This window comes from Budorcas taxicolor, chromosome 20, assembly GCF_023091745.1.
Source record: "Budorcas taxicolor isolate Tak-1 chromosome 20, Takin1.1, whole genome shotgun sequence".
NCBI classification, from domain to species: domain Eukaryota; kingdom Metazoa; phylum Chordata; class Mammalia; order Artiodactyla; family Bovidae; genus Budorcas; species Budorcas taxicolor.
This window is the reverse complement of record NC_068929.1, coordinates 62,269,065-62,284,849: the sequence shown is the minus strand read 5'-3', so window position 1 is coordinate 62,284,849 and position 15,785 is coordinate 62,269,065. Positions and strand designations below refer to the sequence as shown.

The following is a 15,785-nucleotide window of genomic DNA, read 5'->3' as shown; positions in this document are numbered from 1 at the left end:
TATAAACAATAAATGCTACAGAGGGTGTAGAGAAAAGGGAACTCTCCTATACCTTTGGTGGGAATGTAAACTGATACAACACTATAGAGAACAGTATGGAGGTCCCTTAAAAATCTAAAAACAGAGCTACCGTATGATGCAGCAATCCCACTCCTCGGCATATATCTGGAAAAAGCTCTAACTCACAACAATACAAGCAGTTTGTTCATGGCACCACTGTTTTGCAATGGCCAAGACCTGAAAGCAAGCTATATGTTCATCAGCAGATGAATGGATAAAGAAGATGTGGTACACACATACAATGGAATATTACTCAGCCATGAAGAAGAATGAAGTAATGTCATTTGCAAGAGCATGGATAGACCTAGAGAATGTCACAGTGAGATCAATAAGTCAGACAGAGAAAGACAAATATGATGATATCACTGATATGTAGAATCTAAAAAGATGATGCAAATCAACTCACTCGCAAAGCAGAAATGGAGTCATAGATGTAGAGAACAAACTTATTGTCACGAGGGGGATAAAATGGGAGATTTGGGGTTGACATATACACATTATTATATATAAAACAGATAACTAAGAAGGACCTACTGTACAGCACAGAGAACTCTACCCAATACTCTGTAATGACCTATATGGGAAAAGAATTTAAAAAAGAATAGATATTTGTATATGTAAAAATGATTCACTTTGCTGTATGGAAAAAAAAAACTAACACAACACTGTAAATCAACTACACTCCAATAAAAAAAATTTAATGATAAGCAAGCTAAGGTTTGCAGACTAAAACATAAAATATTTCTGCAATATTTCTGTAACTTGTGACAAATAATGTTACTACCATTTTGAAATGAAAGAGGGAGTAATGTACTCCCTCCCAAGAAACAAGTGCTGATTTCAAGGTAAAGCAATGTCACGTACACAAATAAGTGCCAGACTGGGCTCCAGCCCCATGGTGCCCCCTAATTGTAAGACCTTGCATCTGTCTTTTAACCCTTCCAGACTTCAGGTTCTGCAACTCCAAAACTGAAGTGTAGGATTACGTGACAGCTAAGTCCCATTCCATCTCTTAATATTTGCATTACTTCTCACTGATTCAAAAATTAACACAGGGACTTCCCTGGTGGTCCAGTGGTTAAGAATCTGCCTTGAAATGCAGGGGACTCAGGTTCAGTCCCTGGTCCAGGAACTAAGATCCCACATGCCACAGGGCAACTACTGAGCCCTCAGGCCACAATTAGAGAATCTATATGCAGTAATGAAAGATCCCGCATGACACAATGAAGATTCTGATAGAGTTAAATAAAGAAATTTTAAAAAAAAAAAAAAAACATCAATGTGTGCTGTTAAAAAGATAACACAGACAAGAGATTTAAGGGTGGGTTTTTTGTTTTCGGTTGGTTGGTTGGTTGGTTTGGGTTCTTGGGGTCTTTTTATCAGATCAGGAGAGGTCTGGGGTAGGACTTGAGATTTTAAAATGTGAATCCAAAAAAAAAACCCAATGCCATGTGTCTTCATAATAAAGCTCTGTGACTTTTTCTCATGACAAACCCATCCTTCCAATTTTTTTTTTAATATACCAAGCTTTGCCTTTAAAGAACCAAAGCCCAGGTCTACATGTTCATCTACATAAACAGTGCCTGAACTACACCCATTTCATTTTGGCTTCAGGTTATAACCCTCAACTCCATGAGAAACTTTGTTGTTGCTCAGTTGCTAAGTCATGTCCAATTCTTTGTGACCCCAGGGACTGCAGCACACCAGGCTCCTCTGTCCTCCACTATAAACTGAAGTTTGCTCCAATTCATGTCCACTGAGTCAGCGATGCTATCTAACCATCACACCTGACTCAGAATAGACCATGATGCTGGGAAAGACTGAAGGCAAAAGGAGAAGGGGGCAGCAGAGGATGAGGATGAGATGAGAAACCTTACCCTTGTTTATAAAATGGAGATAAAAGTTCAAACTTGAAAGGTATTTGCAAAGATTAAATTGTCCAGTTCCTGTGTCTCAGCAAATGGTTAACTCCCCACTGGATCCTCGCATCCAGAAGTGCCCAGGACTTAAGCTCCCTGCCTGGGTAACCAATAGGCTGGGCTCCATGCATCCCCAAACTCATGGACAATTTCACCTTTATCCATGTCACACTGTTCACACCAGGTCCATAACTTATCCTTTCTACAGCCTTTATATATATAGACATATATATATAGATATAGATATATAGATAGATAGATATGTCATATTGAAAAAACTGCTTTTCTGGAAGACACGATTAGCCTTGTTGCCTGTCTGAATCTGAGAAAGAGATGTTTTAATGACAGTCTGTTGCAAATTTTTTAATGAATATATTTCCATTTTGTAGTCGAGTGTTTTGTTCTTTTATGCATATGTAAAGTCGCTCAGTCATGTCCGACTCTTTGCGACCCCATGGACTATACAGACCCTGGAATTCTCCAGGTCAGAATACTGGAATGGGTAGCCTTTCCCTTCTCCGAGGGATCTTCCCAACCCAGGGCTCAAACCCAGGTCACCTGCACTGAAGGCAGATTCTTTACCAGTTTAGCCACCAAAGAAGCCCACGCTTATAGCAATGTAACAAACACAGCAAGAGAGAGTACAACATAGATTTAAATCCCCACTGGAGAGTATCGTAAATAACGAGGAGTCTATGAATTAAAACTGAAACTCCTTATCTTAAATGACCAGGGTAAATACCTCTGAGACCCATTTCATTTTGGCTCTCAATATCAGTCTCAAGCCCAGAGATAATTAATCACCTGATGAAGCAGTGCTGAAGAGGCCAAGGACATAGGTTTGATCATCTTAGGCCAATTAGCTTCACTTTACTCCATTTTCGCCAACTGTAGATGAATCAGGGCAAATCGACGAGCAGAAGGGGAAATTACTCAAAGTGTATGTCTAAGTAAAATGCCTGGGGTGGGAGGGAGGCCCAAGAGGGAAGGGATTTATGAATACAGATAGCTGATTCCCTTGATAGTCCTTTGGACAGCAAGGAAATCAAACTAGTCAATCCTAAAGAAAATCAACCCTGACTATTCATTGGAAGAACTGATGCTGAAGCTGAAGCTCCAATACTTTGGCCACCTGATGTGAAGAGCCAACTTATTGGAAAAGACCCTGATGCTGGGGAGGACGGAAGGCAAAAGGAGAAGGGGGCAGCAGAGGATGAGATGGTTAGATATCATCATCAACTCAATGGACATAAATTCAAGCAAATTCCAGGAGATAGTGAAGGACAGGGAAGCCTGGCATGCTGCAGTTCAAGGGATCACAATGAGTCGGACATGACTTAGCAACTGAACAACAACAATGGCTGATTCACTTCGTTGTACAGTAGAAACTAGTACAACATTGTAAAGCAATTATACTCCAATTTAAAAAATAAAATAAAATGCCCAGTTACTGGTAAAAATAAGTATTTATTTTTCTTTTTTGAAGGGAGAGATTCAAATGGCCCAGGCTGGTTTCACTCATTTGTGTGCCGTGGTTTTACGCTGATCCTTCCTATCTCCTAAAGGGTAAAATAAAATAAACATCACCTGAATCTCATCATTCCTACAAGAGGAGCAGCTCCACAGGGAGGGACGTTTTCTATTTTGATTTCCGCACCATCTCCAGAACCCAGAACAGCGCCTAGCACTTAGCAGAGCCTCAATTGCTACCTAATCAGGGGATGATTAACCAAGTTTATCATTCACAAGTCACTCTCAAGTAATTAAGGGCTGGTGCAAATTATTCTAGCTCCATGTGAGTCCATGGCAGGTGCAGAATTCAGTCAATAAGCTCCTGGGTCTTGCACGTTGTTAACTTCAGCAGAAACCACTGCACAGAACTCCACCATTAGTATGGATAATGGCTCCCCCTCGATTCACAGCCACTATAACTAACCTCACTTAGCCTACATCCCATTCAAACATGCTGAACTACAGAAATAGAGGGAAGCAGTTCTGCTTCTCATTTCTACAAATGAAGGGGCCCTCTCCAAGTTAACCCAATTTCCAAATCTTGCAACAAAGAAAAGCCTCCCTTTTCTGTCTTCCAGCATTTTCACCATAACCCACAGGGCCCAGTTTCCTCGCTGGGAGAGGCTGCTCTGTGACGATGCCTCCTGGACCATCCGAACCTGCTAGATTAATTAGCTGGAAGAACCGCAAGGGAGCAAGGCTCCACTCCCCACTGTGCTTCTGGCATCTTAACTTCCCTTCCTCCCCTTTTATGTCACTTCTCCAGGTGAAGGACCACAGCTGCAGAGGAAGTGCTACACCTCCTTCCCGCGTTAAGAGCACTTGAGCAGAGTGGTTCCTGGAAGGGAGAGACACTCCACGCTGACTAATCCACTCCCAGCAAGTGCTCCAGGGAAGCCCTCCTCTATTTAACAAGAGTTGCACTCCCCCTCCATCACAAAGACCTAGCTAGCACTTCAACAGAGAAGGTCCCATCAATTTTCTTTCCACTTGAGAGTAAGTTCTGGAATCTTGTGTATTGTTGCTGGAGTTTTCAGGGCCCCTAAATCTCCCCATTTACCAACTCCCTTACCCGTCATTCTTCCCAAGCATATAGAAGATCCCACCTTACCTGTTACTGTATGTGGATTTTTCACCCAAGCCAACCCAAAATCTGCTTAGAGGCGTGTCCCCATCACCAACTTACCTCCTCTCCCCCCAGCATTCCATAATCCAAATTCTGACACCAACTCAATGGACATGAGTTTGAGTAAACTCCAGGAGGTGGTGATGGACAGGGAGGCCTGGTGTGCTGCCGTCCATGGGGTCACAAAGCGTCAGACACGACTGAGAGACTGAACTGAACTGAGTCCATTTTCTACACCCCAAATGTCTGCACCTGACCAAGACTTAGAGACACTTTATCGGATGGACAAGTACCCACACCTACATTTAAAATGGGTAACCAACAAGGACCTACTGCAGAGCACAGGGAGCTCTGCTCAATGTTATGTGACAGCCTGGATGGGAGGGGAGCTTGGGAGAGAATGGATACATGTATGTATATAGCTGAGTCCCTTTGTTGTCCACCTGAAACTATCACAACATTGTTTGTTGACTGGCTACACCCTAATACAAAATAAAACATTTTCAATTTTTTTTTTAAAGACTTAGCCTCCACATGCCCATATATTCTTTCTTCCTCCAATTCTACAGAGGTTTTAGTTCAAAATCAGGAATACCACTCTTGTACAATTCTGAGTCCCCTTGGGCAACAGAGGCTATATAATTCAAGTAGTTTTCACTCACTTCCTAAAAAAATACATGTATAAGGTCATCATTCACATTATCCATGGCCATGGGATTTTCCAGGCAAGAATACTGGAGTGGGTTGCCATTTCCTTCTCTAGGAGACCTTCCAGACTCAGTGATTGAACCTGGGTCTCTTGCATTGTCAGCAGATTCTTTACCAACTGAACCACCAGTGAAGCCCCCCTGTCTATGGCACAGGAATGAAATCCCAAAACCTCCCTTATTCATCACAATGAACCAGAATGCTCAGAGCTGATGCTCATCAGAATCACCTGGAAGCTTTAAAACGCTGATTCCTTTGTCTCCCCAGAAACTCTGACCGCTCTTGTGCAGAGTGGTATTTCTGAAAAGCTCCCCTCATGATTACAGTGGTGGCCCAGCCTGAGAACACTGTCTCAAAGGAAAGCATTTGATGACTTGACCATAATTAACGAACACCACAAGGTTTTCACTTGAGTTAGGAACTTAGGAAAGTCCAAATGCATAAAGCTGGGATCCCTGTAACTCTAGATCTTTCCTTTCTCTCAGTATTTGAGTCGTGCAAGAACTCACTCAACTCCACAAGGCCCAGAAGTGTTCTTCCCCACCGTACTGTGGAACCCAGTGGCATGCACGAAGTAGGTGGTCAACTGATACTAGTGGAATGGGTGGATTCTGCACCTCGAGTCACACTCTCCCGGGGACTAGAGATGGTGTAGCGACCACATGGCCACATCAGGCTGTGACTCCTTCAGGTTTGGGAGCCTCCACCTAGGCATTAACAAGCAGCACCCGCCAGCTCCCCACAGCTACATCCTAGAACAAGGGTCCCAACCTCCAGGATCTAATGTCTGATGATCTAAGGTGGAGCTGATGTAATAAAAATAGAAATAAGGTGCACAATAAATGTAATGAGTTTTGACTCATCCCCAAACCATTCCCCCTACCCCAGGCCATGGAAAAACTGTCTTCCAGGAAATCTGTCCCGGGTGCTAAAAAGCTTGGGGACCACTATGACCTAGAGCCATTCACCTCCCCAAATTCCAAGGAAACTGTTTTGATCTGTGCATGTGAAATGTGCTCACAGGACCAAACACGTCTGGGCCTGATTAAGAGAACACCGAAACCAGCTAGGCTATTTTGCCAAACAATAACACTGACATCTTTTCAGCTTTCAAAAGGTATCTGAGAGCAAAGGTTCCTTTCTTGGCTTGGCTTCTACTGTGTACTCCCTGAGGAACAATGGCCCCTCCAGGGGAGTTTCTCAGCAGGGGAAGGAGGTGCCCTCTCTCCCCAACCAGTCTCTACCTCCCACCCCGTCGAGAATCACTGTTTAGAGAAACCTAGCAATCCCAGGAAAATCAGTGAGCAACAGTAATCCCCAGCATCAGGACGTAAGTGGAAAACACAAATGATACATATTTCAGCAGCAGTGAGAAAACTTGCCCCCATTTCAAAACTAGGCGTGCAATTAGATGAATTTAGGCCAAGGGGACTCTCATAAATTTTTCAAGTGTTTTTTTCTAAAGGTCGACAAATCCCAGTTTAATTTTAGGCAAAGAAAGAAAAACAAAATCTGTTGAGTCTGGAATTCATGTCCATGGTACACCTGAAAGTAGGTACTAAGCATTCTTCATCTTTGAGAAAAGCCCAAAAAAGGGGGGTTGTGGGCAGGCAAATATATAGAGAATTACTTCAAGTTTTTTCATTGAAAAGCATTTGTGTTTATTATACAACCAAAAGGATATATGATTTGACTTTTCTAAACCCAGAAAGCTTATGGTTTATTTGGCTATTTGCAGGTGTATTCTGAACAGAGTCAATTATTATATTACAGTAACCTAATGACAATATAGCATCACTACAGTAATAGCCGCAGACTAAGTTTAAATATAGTAGTAGTAGTAGTAGTTTGTCGCTCAGTCATGTCTGACTCTTTGCGATCCCATGGACTGTAACCCACCAGGCTCCTCCCTCCATGGGATTCTCCAGGCAAGAGTACTGGAGCGGGTTGCCATTTCCTTTTCCAGGGGATCTTCCCGACCCAGGGATTGAACCCGGGTCTCCCTCATTCCAGGCAGACGCTTTAACCTCTGAGCCACCAGGGAAGCCCAGTTTAGGGGCTAAATTTTGTATCTTAAGTGGTTTGGGAATCTTTGTCATTGATTATTTTAGGTGACAAAGGTATAACTTAGTAAGCCATCAAATCAGTGCGCTAAACAGAAAATGTGTAATTACTTACATAATACACTGCAACATTATTAAGGTAATTCTGTTAATATCATAGGTAAGGGGGGTTAACAGAACCACCATCCCAAATGTATAGAAACTTCCAAAAAACTTAAGATATTCCTAAAAGGTAACTAGTGCCAAGAAAGAATCCAATTCATTCATTATACTCGGGATTTTATCATCAATTTTAATTTTTGTGATTTCATAGTGAAGCACGGAAAAGTAAAGAATAGGGAAAATATTCAGACATGTGAAACATTTAATTAATTCAATTTATTGAGAAAGCATAAACTAAGGCATATTATACCAGGTTCTGAGTCTGGCAAGCTGCAGTCCGTGGGATCACAAAGAGTCAGACGTGACTTAGCAACTGAACAACAACAAATACCAGGTTCTGTGTTAAGGGAAGGCTATTAGAGATGGAGGAAGCCCCATCTAGTCATCCAGGAACTCACAGTAGACAAACGCCATCTCACCGCAGCAATCTGATGAGAGCTCGAGTGTCAGAGAGCTGAGAGGACCCAAGGAAGGGAGCCCCCACCTCCTCCTAAAGTGTCAGGGAGGCCTCTCAGAGAAGGTGGCACTTGTACTTGGTCTTAAATAATAAACGTTTGCAGGCCAACAAGTTCAAGGGCTTGGCTGAAAGATGTTGATCTTAGGAGAGACGCAACAGAATGGTGGGGCTAGGGGAAAGATGGTGGCTGGTGGCAGAGAGCTTAGGAAAAACAAAGACAATGTTTCTGTGTTTTGCGGTGGAAGGGCAGAGCTACAAGGCTGGCCAGAATCATCCAGGATGCTAGGGGTGCATGAAAGATACAGCAATCAAGCCCTGAGGAAGCGTGGGTCAATGTCGACAACAGAGTTCTGGAGAAACTTCAATTTTCTTCTGACATTAATCATCAGTGGAAGAAGCTCCAAACACCTCTTTATGCATCTGGCTGATCCAAAGCTGCTAAGTTGAGTCCTAGGCTAAGGGAAGCTCATTCTTCATCCTTGTAGCTCAAGGTCTGTGACCACATTTCCAGGCCCACAGAAGGTGACAGGGGACAGGGTAAGTGGGGGGGTGTCATTTTAAAGAAGCCTTAATAAATTCTCATCACCAACAAAAGCTTATGGGTCTAGGAGAATGCAGTCACCAAGGCACCCTGAGTGGGTTTTTTTTCATCAGGCAAGCAGCTTGAGAGTCCCTTCAACAGCAAGGAGATCAAACCAATCAATCCTAAAAGAAATTAACCCTGAATATTCATTGGAAGGACTGATGCTGAAGCTGAAGCTCCAATACTTTGGCCACCTAATGCGAAGAGGTGACTCAATGGAAAAGACCCTGATGCTGGGAAAGACTGAGGGCAGGAGAAGAAAGGGGCAACAGAGGATGAGATGGTTGGATAGCATCACCCACTCAATGGACATGAGTTTGGGCAAAGTCCAGGAGAAAGTGAAGGACAGAGGAGCCTGGCTTGAATGCTAAATGTGCTGCAGTCCATAGGGTTTCAAAGAGTCAGACACGACTTATCAACAGAGCAACAACAACAAGCATCATCCTAAAAGATGGAGACTGCACTTCTACAAGAAGCCATAGTTAAGGTGGCAAGGTGCAGAAAAGCCTAAAGATGAAACTCCTTTTTAATTTTAAATTTGAAGTAACATATAACCTTATGTACTATCCAAAAATTAGTAGATAAACATGTTTCTCACAGATTCATCAGAACACGATTTTGAACTTTTTTAGGAATTTTTGCACACAGGTGCAAGAGATAATGTTCTAAGACATGTGCAAGCTCACAGACAGCAGCTCCTTACCATTAAAACTCGGGTGACACTCTGCTTCCAGAGCTGTCGCCTGCCGATCCTAAACATCCCAGCAATCTGTTCAGCTTATAGATTCTTCCAGAATGATCTTCTAGCTCCTGGGAGACCAACTCATCATCCAACAGGCTTTCAGATGAAAAGTATTTTGGAGGACCAGAAGTTCAACTTGTTTACATGTCCAACTTGCATGTATTAGGCACCATAAACATGGAATAAAAATTAAAACCTATACTTGAATTCAAGTTTTCCTTCTAGAGGCTCTCCGCCTTGGCCTCTCCTCTCTTCCAAAGCCCTGTGTTGTTAGGGCAATACTGTTTACATGCTATACAGTTGAACCGTGTCTCCCATTCATACTTCTCAACCTATCAATGCATTTGAACAGCTGGGTTGCAACACAACCTCTGATGTTTGTTTAATTCTAGACACTGCCCAGCAGTAAGCTTGAAGTCACCAGGGATATTTGAACCATTTCTTTGAAGAGTGAGTAACTTTAAACCATATCAAAACAGAAAACAGAGAAGCCACAGCTCTGAATCAGTTGCACAAGACATTCAGTCCATCTTTGTCTAAACAACTTTTGTGTGCTCGATTAACTGCCAGGCTTGTGACTAATTGTGACTGTCAGGTAGGCTAATTGTAACTCAATGGAGCCATTTTCTTCCCATAAAAAACAAGCCTGCTTCTTATGCAAATAGCAAATGATGTCCATAAATTACTTGCGCTCACAGAGCTGTACTTACAAATAAACCAAGGATATTTATTCTCTGTGACTAAAGATCTTGATCATCCTTGCTGTAAAGACATGATGGGGAATCACAGCCAATGTGATCTGAGAAGTCTAGTAGGTGTGATTTCTCTCATCAAGATGAATAAATGGCAGGACATTTAAGGTTGGACATGTTGAATCTAGGTTTTAGTCCTTGAAGTTCAAGTTTCAGGAACTCAAATCCAACCAGGTCATCCAAGGATAAAACGGGAACCAGGGGACCCATCCCACCAAGATCCTGCTAATTAATCTCACAGGAGACCCGTTTGAAAGCCAGGATGCTAATTTGGTATTGACACCTACTGCTAATTTGGATGTCAATTTGGTACCTGAACTTGGGAGATTCAAGTTGTATCCTGTTGGAGACAACATTAGGGCAGGGCCTCCATACATAGCTTCACAAGTAGCACAGTGGTAAAGAATCCACCTGCAAGGCAGGAGACGAAAAAGACACGGGTTCGATCCCTAGGTTGGGAAAATCCCCTGGAGAAGGAAATGGCAACCCACTCCAGTATTCTTGCCGGGAAAATTCTATGGACAGATGAGCCTGGAAGGCTACAGTCCATGGGGCTGCAAAGAGTTTGACATGACTGAGCAACCGAGCACTGATTTCATTCCATACAGAGAGTTAACAGAGAGACAGCACTTAGACCTGAATACTGTTTGGTAAGCAAAGCACTAGAGACTTCTCTGGTGGTCCAGCGGCTAATACTCCAGCTCCCAATGCAGGGTACTGGGGTTCCACCTCTGGCCAGGGAACTAGAGCCTGTATGCCTCAACCAAGAATTGGCATGCTGCAACAAAGACTGGAGATCCTGTATGCTGCCAAATCAATAAGTAAATGTTTTTTAAAAGAAATACATACACACAAAACACAGGAAGTTATAGTTGGTTTATGGGATAGTTTTTCAGTCAACCTCTGGGTATAGGCAAGCAACTGTTTTTTGTTCTAACCATGAATGAAGACGGTATCTAGACTAGCCCTCATTCTCCTCTGTGCCAGGTTGAAAGGTCACCAGCAAATAGCAGTATTTTCTCATCTTCCTTGCTCAGCATCTCAGTCCTAAGGATCCTCTGTCAACACATGACCTCAGGACAGAGGAGACAATTCACTATGTCACTGTTTATCTTTCATTAGTTACATTGAAATCGCAGCTTCCCTAATGGTATTTTAGGCACCATCATCATTTCATCAGCCGCTCATTTATTAATGCAACGGTCTCTCTTGGGAAGAGTTACTTTCTGGGAAGATTTCCACAGATGGCTGACGGCATTCATCCTGGGTTTGGCAGCCATCACCATGGCTCTCTCGAGGCTCCGCAGTAAACTGCAAAGTCTTCCAACCTCTGGGGCTGAATTTCAGCAAAGACAGTAGATGTCTTAAGGAATGCCCTTGAGTGAAGGAGGCTCACTGAGAATTTTCATCAAGCAGCACAAATGAGGGGCTTTCCTGGTGGCTCAGTCGGTAAAGAATCTGCCTGCAATGCAAGAGACCGGGGTTTGATCCCTGGGTCGAGAGGAACCCCTGCAGAAGAAAATGGCAACTCACTTCAGTCTTTTTGCCTGGGAAATCCCATGGCCAGAGGGGCCTGGTGGGCTGCAGTCCATGAGGTCTCAAGTTCAGTCCTCTTGCTCAGTCATGTCCGACCAGAGTCAAGTTGCTCTTTGCAACCCCATGGACTGCAGCATGCCAGGCTTCCCTGTCCATCACGTACTCCTGGAGCTTACTCAAACTTCACGTCCATTGAGTTGGTGATGCCATCCAACCATCTCATCCTCTGTCGTCCCCTTCACCTCCCACCTTCAATCATTCCCAGCACCAGGGTCTTTTCAAATGAGTCATTTCTTCGCATCAGGCGGCCAAAGTATTGGAGTTTCAGCTTCAGCAACAGTCCTTCCAATGAATATTCAGGACTGATCTCCTTTAGGATGTACTGGTTGGATCTCCTTGCAGTCCAAGGGATTCTCGAGAGTCTTCTCCAACACCACAGTTCAAAAGCATCAATTCTTCGGCACTCAGCACAATTTAGCAACTAAACCACTGCTACAGCACAAACCAATCAAAGCACAAGCCTGCATCTGACCCCTTGCCCCCTAATCGCCAGCCGACAATAGAGTCAGTTTCTGGTCATTGGAGAAGGGTATCAAATGCTGCCCAGAGAGAGACTCGGGTGAGTTTTCCTATGAGCACTTTCTACCAGGCGACGGCTTCAGCAAGCAAGACACCTCCTTGTTGCTGTTTTTCAGTCCCATCCAGCTCTTTGCTGCCCCACAGACTGCAGCACGCCAGGCTCCTCTGTCCTCCACTCTCTCCCAGAATTTGCCCAGATTCATGTCCAGAGTTAGTGATGCTGTCCAACCATCTTATCCTCTGCCACCCCTTTCTCCTTTTGCCCCCCTCCTCCTACAGGAACTTTTAAGCTGAGGAGTCCTCCAGCCCTATCTTTATGGACGATGCACTGTTCCAAGCTGAGCATATTGGCCATTTCACAAATCTTAAGTGAGATATGAGAATACAAGAGTGGACAATGAACTTCCTATAGGCAGGAGACTTCATCCAGAAATCCAAGTACCTTTAGGCAAGGTTTAAAGTTTCACTTTGATTCATTCACTCAGTCTTCATTCAGCAAATGTGAGTAGTTTTATAGGACCAGGCACTGTACTATGTATTAAGCATGCTGCTGCTAAGTCGCTTCAGTCATGTTCGACTCTGTGCGACCCCATAGATGGCAGCCCACCCGGCTCTCCCGTCCCTGGGATTCTCCAGGCAAGAATACTGGAGTGGGTTGCCATTTCCTTCTCCTATGCAGGAAAGTGAAAAGTGAAAGTGAAGTCATGTCTGACTCCTAGCGATCCCATGGACTGCAGCCTACCAGGGTCCTCCATCCATGGGACCTTCCCAGCAAGAGTACTGGAGTGGGTTGCCATTGCCTTCTCCATCCAGTTGCCATAGAGCAGCTAATTAAAACACATGCTTGGGACTTCCCTGGCGGTCCGGTGGTTAAGAATCGGCCTTGCAATTTAGGGAGACAGGTTCAATCCCTGGTCAGGGAACTAAGATCTCGCATCCTGCAGAGGAACTAAGCCCCAGTGCCACAACTACTGAGCCCACATGCTGCAGAGCCCGTGTGCCACAACAAAAGATCCCACGTGATGCAACAAAGGTCTCGTGGGCCAGTGATTATGTAAGACTAACACCCAAAACAGCCAAATAAATAAATTAAATTAATTTAAAAATCACAATTAATCAAACACTAAAAAAATGTTCATCGTAAAATGCATAATTATTTTAGAGGACTTCCAAAGAGAAAAATAAAACACTGCCAATTACACTTAAAATCAACCTCAATTTTAAGCTGCATTCTGAATTCATAGACATTAAAATGTAAAACATATAGATCTCAGAACCAATGAAAAGCCAACATGCTGGCCTTCACTGGGGGAAGATATGAAGTAAATAACATAATTATAAATAAAATATGATTACACAAATTGTGGAAAGTGCCATTAAAAAGGAAATCCTGATGCAAGCTTCACTTGGATCTGTGTTCTAAATTACTGCCATTTGTACTTATATTCCAAAGTGTGAAACTTTCTGAACTCATCGCTACATCATGAAGAATCACCCACGTTGAGCCTTGCAGCCCTGTATGTACAACCTACCGTGGTAGAGTAGCAAAGTGCAAGTTCTGGGTCAGACACATGCATGCTGTGTGCATGTTAAGTTGCTTCAGTTGTGTCTGACTCTGCGTGACCCTATGGACTGCAGCCTGTCCATGGGATTCTGTCCACGAGATTCTCCAGGCAAGAATACTGGAGTGGGTTGCCATTTCCTTCTCTAGGACATCTTCCCGACCCAGGGATTGAACCTATGTCTCTTACATCTCCTGTATTGGTAGGTGGGTTCTTTACCACTAGCTCCAACTGGGTAGGACACACCTGGGTTTAAAACCCAGCACTGTTCTCTTTCAGCTATATGACATCAGAGCTTTTGCTTTCTAAATTGTGCACTAGAAATAAACCCACCTGCCTAACAGACTTGTGATTATGTAAAATTCCTGGATCCTCACAGGTACCTAATACATGAAAAATATGATAATATTTTTTATTTGCAAAAAAAGTTATGACTACAATTAGTGACAATACCAATATAGGGATGAATTCCCAAGGAATTTAACCCAACACATAAATTTCAGTGTAGAGCTGCTTCAAAATTTTGCTCTTGATTTCCCAATATACCCCAAGAGAAAGAGTAGACCCAGGTTTTAATGGCTACCATCTACACATTTTTCACAGATTTCTGCTTCTAAATGTCTCAATGAGGCCAAGCAGAATTAAATACATTCATCAGTTTAATGGCCTTGTAAACAATGATACAAGGGGGCAGCATAAAAAAGGGTAAGTGGGATGAGAAAGTACCATATTTCAATCCATTCTGAGTAGCACATTTTTTGCACTTTTTACCATATTGAAATTGGGCACATCTGCTCTTCACTTTTAACTGTTGGTTGACAGAAATCATGGCCAGAGTTTGTGCAGACTCAGTTGTCACTCCAGGTATCAGGATAAGGCCACTGGAGCACCTCAATATCACAGTCAACAAACTACTGAAAATCCATCTGAGGAGGAATGTGTGTCCTGGTTGTTTTCTGAAAACCTTCCACTGATACCTTCTGAGAAGATCAAGAAAACAGCAGCATCACAACTCACAGAATACCTGACAGGAGATGGAAAGAAAACCCCAGGAGAGTCAGACCCTCAATGGGAAGAAGCTTTGGAAATTTCTTAACCCATTCATTACATCTATATTTGTATGGATGCACAAGAGTGACATGATTTTTCTAAATCTAAGTTTAATTTAACCAGTCAATCCTAAAGGAAATCAACCCTGAATATTCATTGGAAGGACTCATGTTGAAGCTGAGGCTTCAATATTTTGGCTACCTGATGTGAAGACCTGACTCACTGGAAAAGACTCCGATGCTGGGAAAGATTGAAGGCGGGAGGAAAAGGGGATGACAGAGGATGAGATGGTTGGATGGCATCTCCAACTCAATGAATATGAGTTTGAGTAAGCTCCAGGAGTTGGTGATGGACAGGGAAGCCTGGCATGCTGCAGTACATGGGGTCGCAAAGAGTCGGACACGACTGAGCAACTGAACTGAACTGAAGGGCATAACATACAGGGAAAATATCAGCAGCAAAGCACAGAGGTTGGATTTCAAAAGCAAGCCTTTCTGGTGCTGCAGTTGTACAGAAATATGAGTGATTAATCTCTGAAGAGTATGTGAGGCTGAACTGTGTGTGTCAACCTATGATAGGTGGCCCTCACCGGCATTAGGAAGTCACTGAAGAATAAGTTGATGAAAATCTTGATTAGGAAGATTATGCTAAAGAATGGGAGGAAAGGAAGATTGAAGTCAGAATCCTGGCATGAGGAAACAAAGGATTTAATAAGGGAGTGGAGACAGTGGTCACCTGATCCACTCAAAACCAAACAAGCTAAGGGACTTCCTCAGCAGTGGCTAAGACTTCCAGTGGGTAAGACTCCACTCTTTCAATGCAGGGGCACAGGTTTACTTCTTGGTGGGGGAACTAAGACCCCACATGAAGCATGGCACTGGCCAAAAACAAACAAGCTAGATGAAAAGAGGCAGGTTCTTTTATCCCATCCACCATGTTGCCACCCCTAAGCTACCCCCATATAGAAATCCTGG

The 15,785-nt window shown here is 43.3% G+C and overlaps 1 protein-coding gene across 1 annotated transcript in view; it reads right to left on the bottom strand.

Annotated features, from left to right (window-relative positions):
- DNAH5 (dynein axonemal heavy chain 5) overlaps positions 1 to 2,858 on the bottom strand; it is a 250,897-nt gene extending 248,039 nt beyond the window's left edge. The window contains exon 1 of the mRNA XM_052659109.1: positions 2,854 to 2,858. Coding sequence (XP_052515069.1) covers positions 2,854 to 2,858 — 5 coding nt within the window. The remainder of the gene's footprint in view (positions 1 to 2,853) is intronic.
- Positions 2,859 to 15,785: the final 12,927 nt, after the last annotated feature.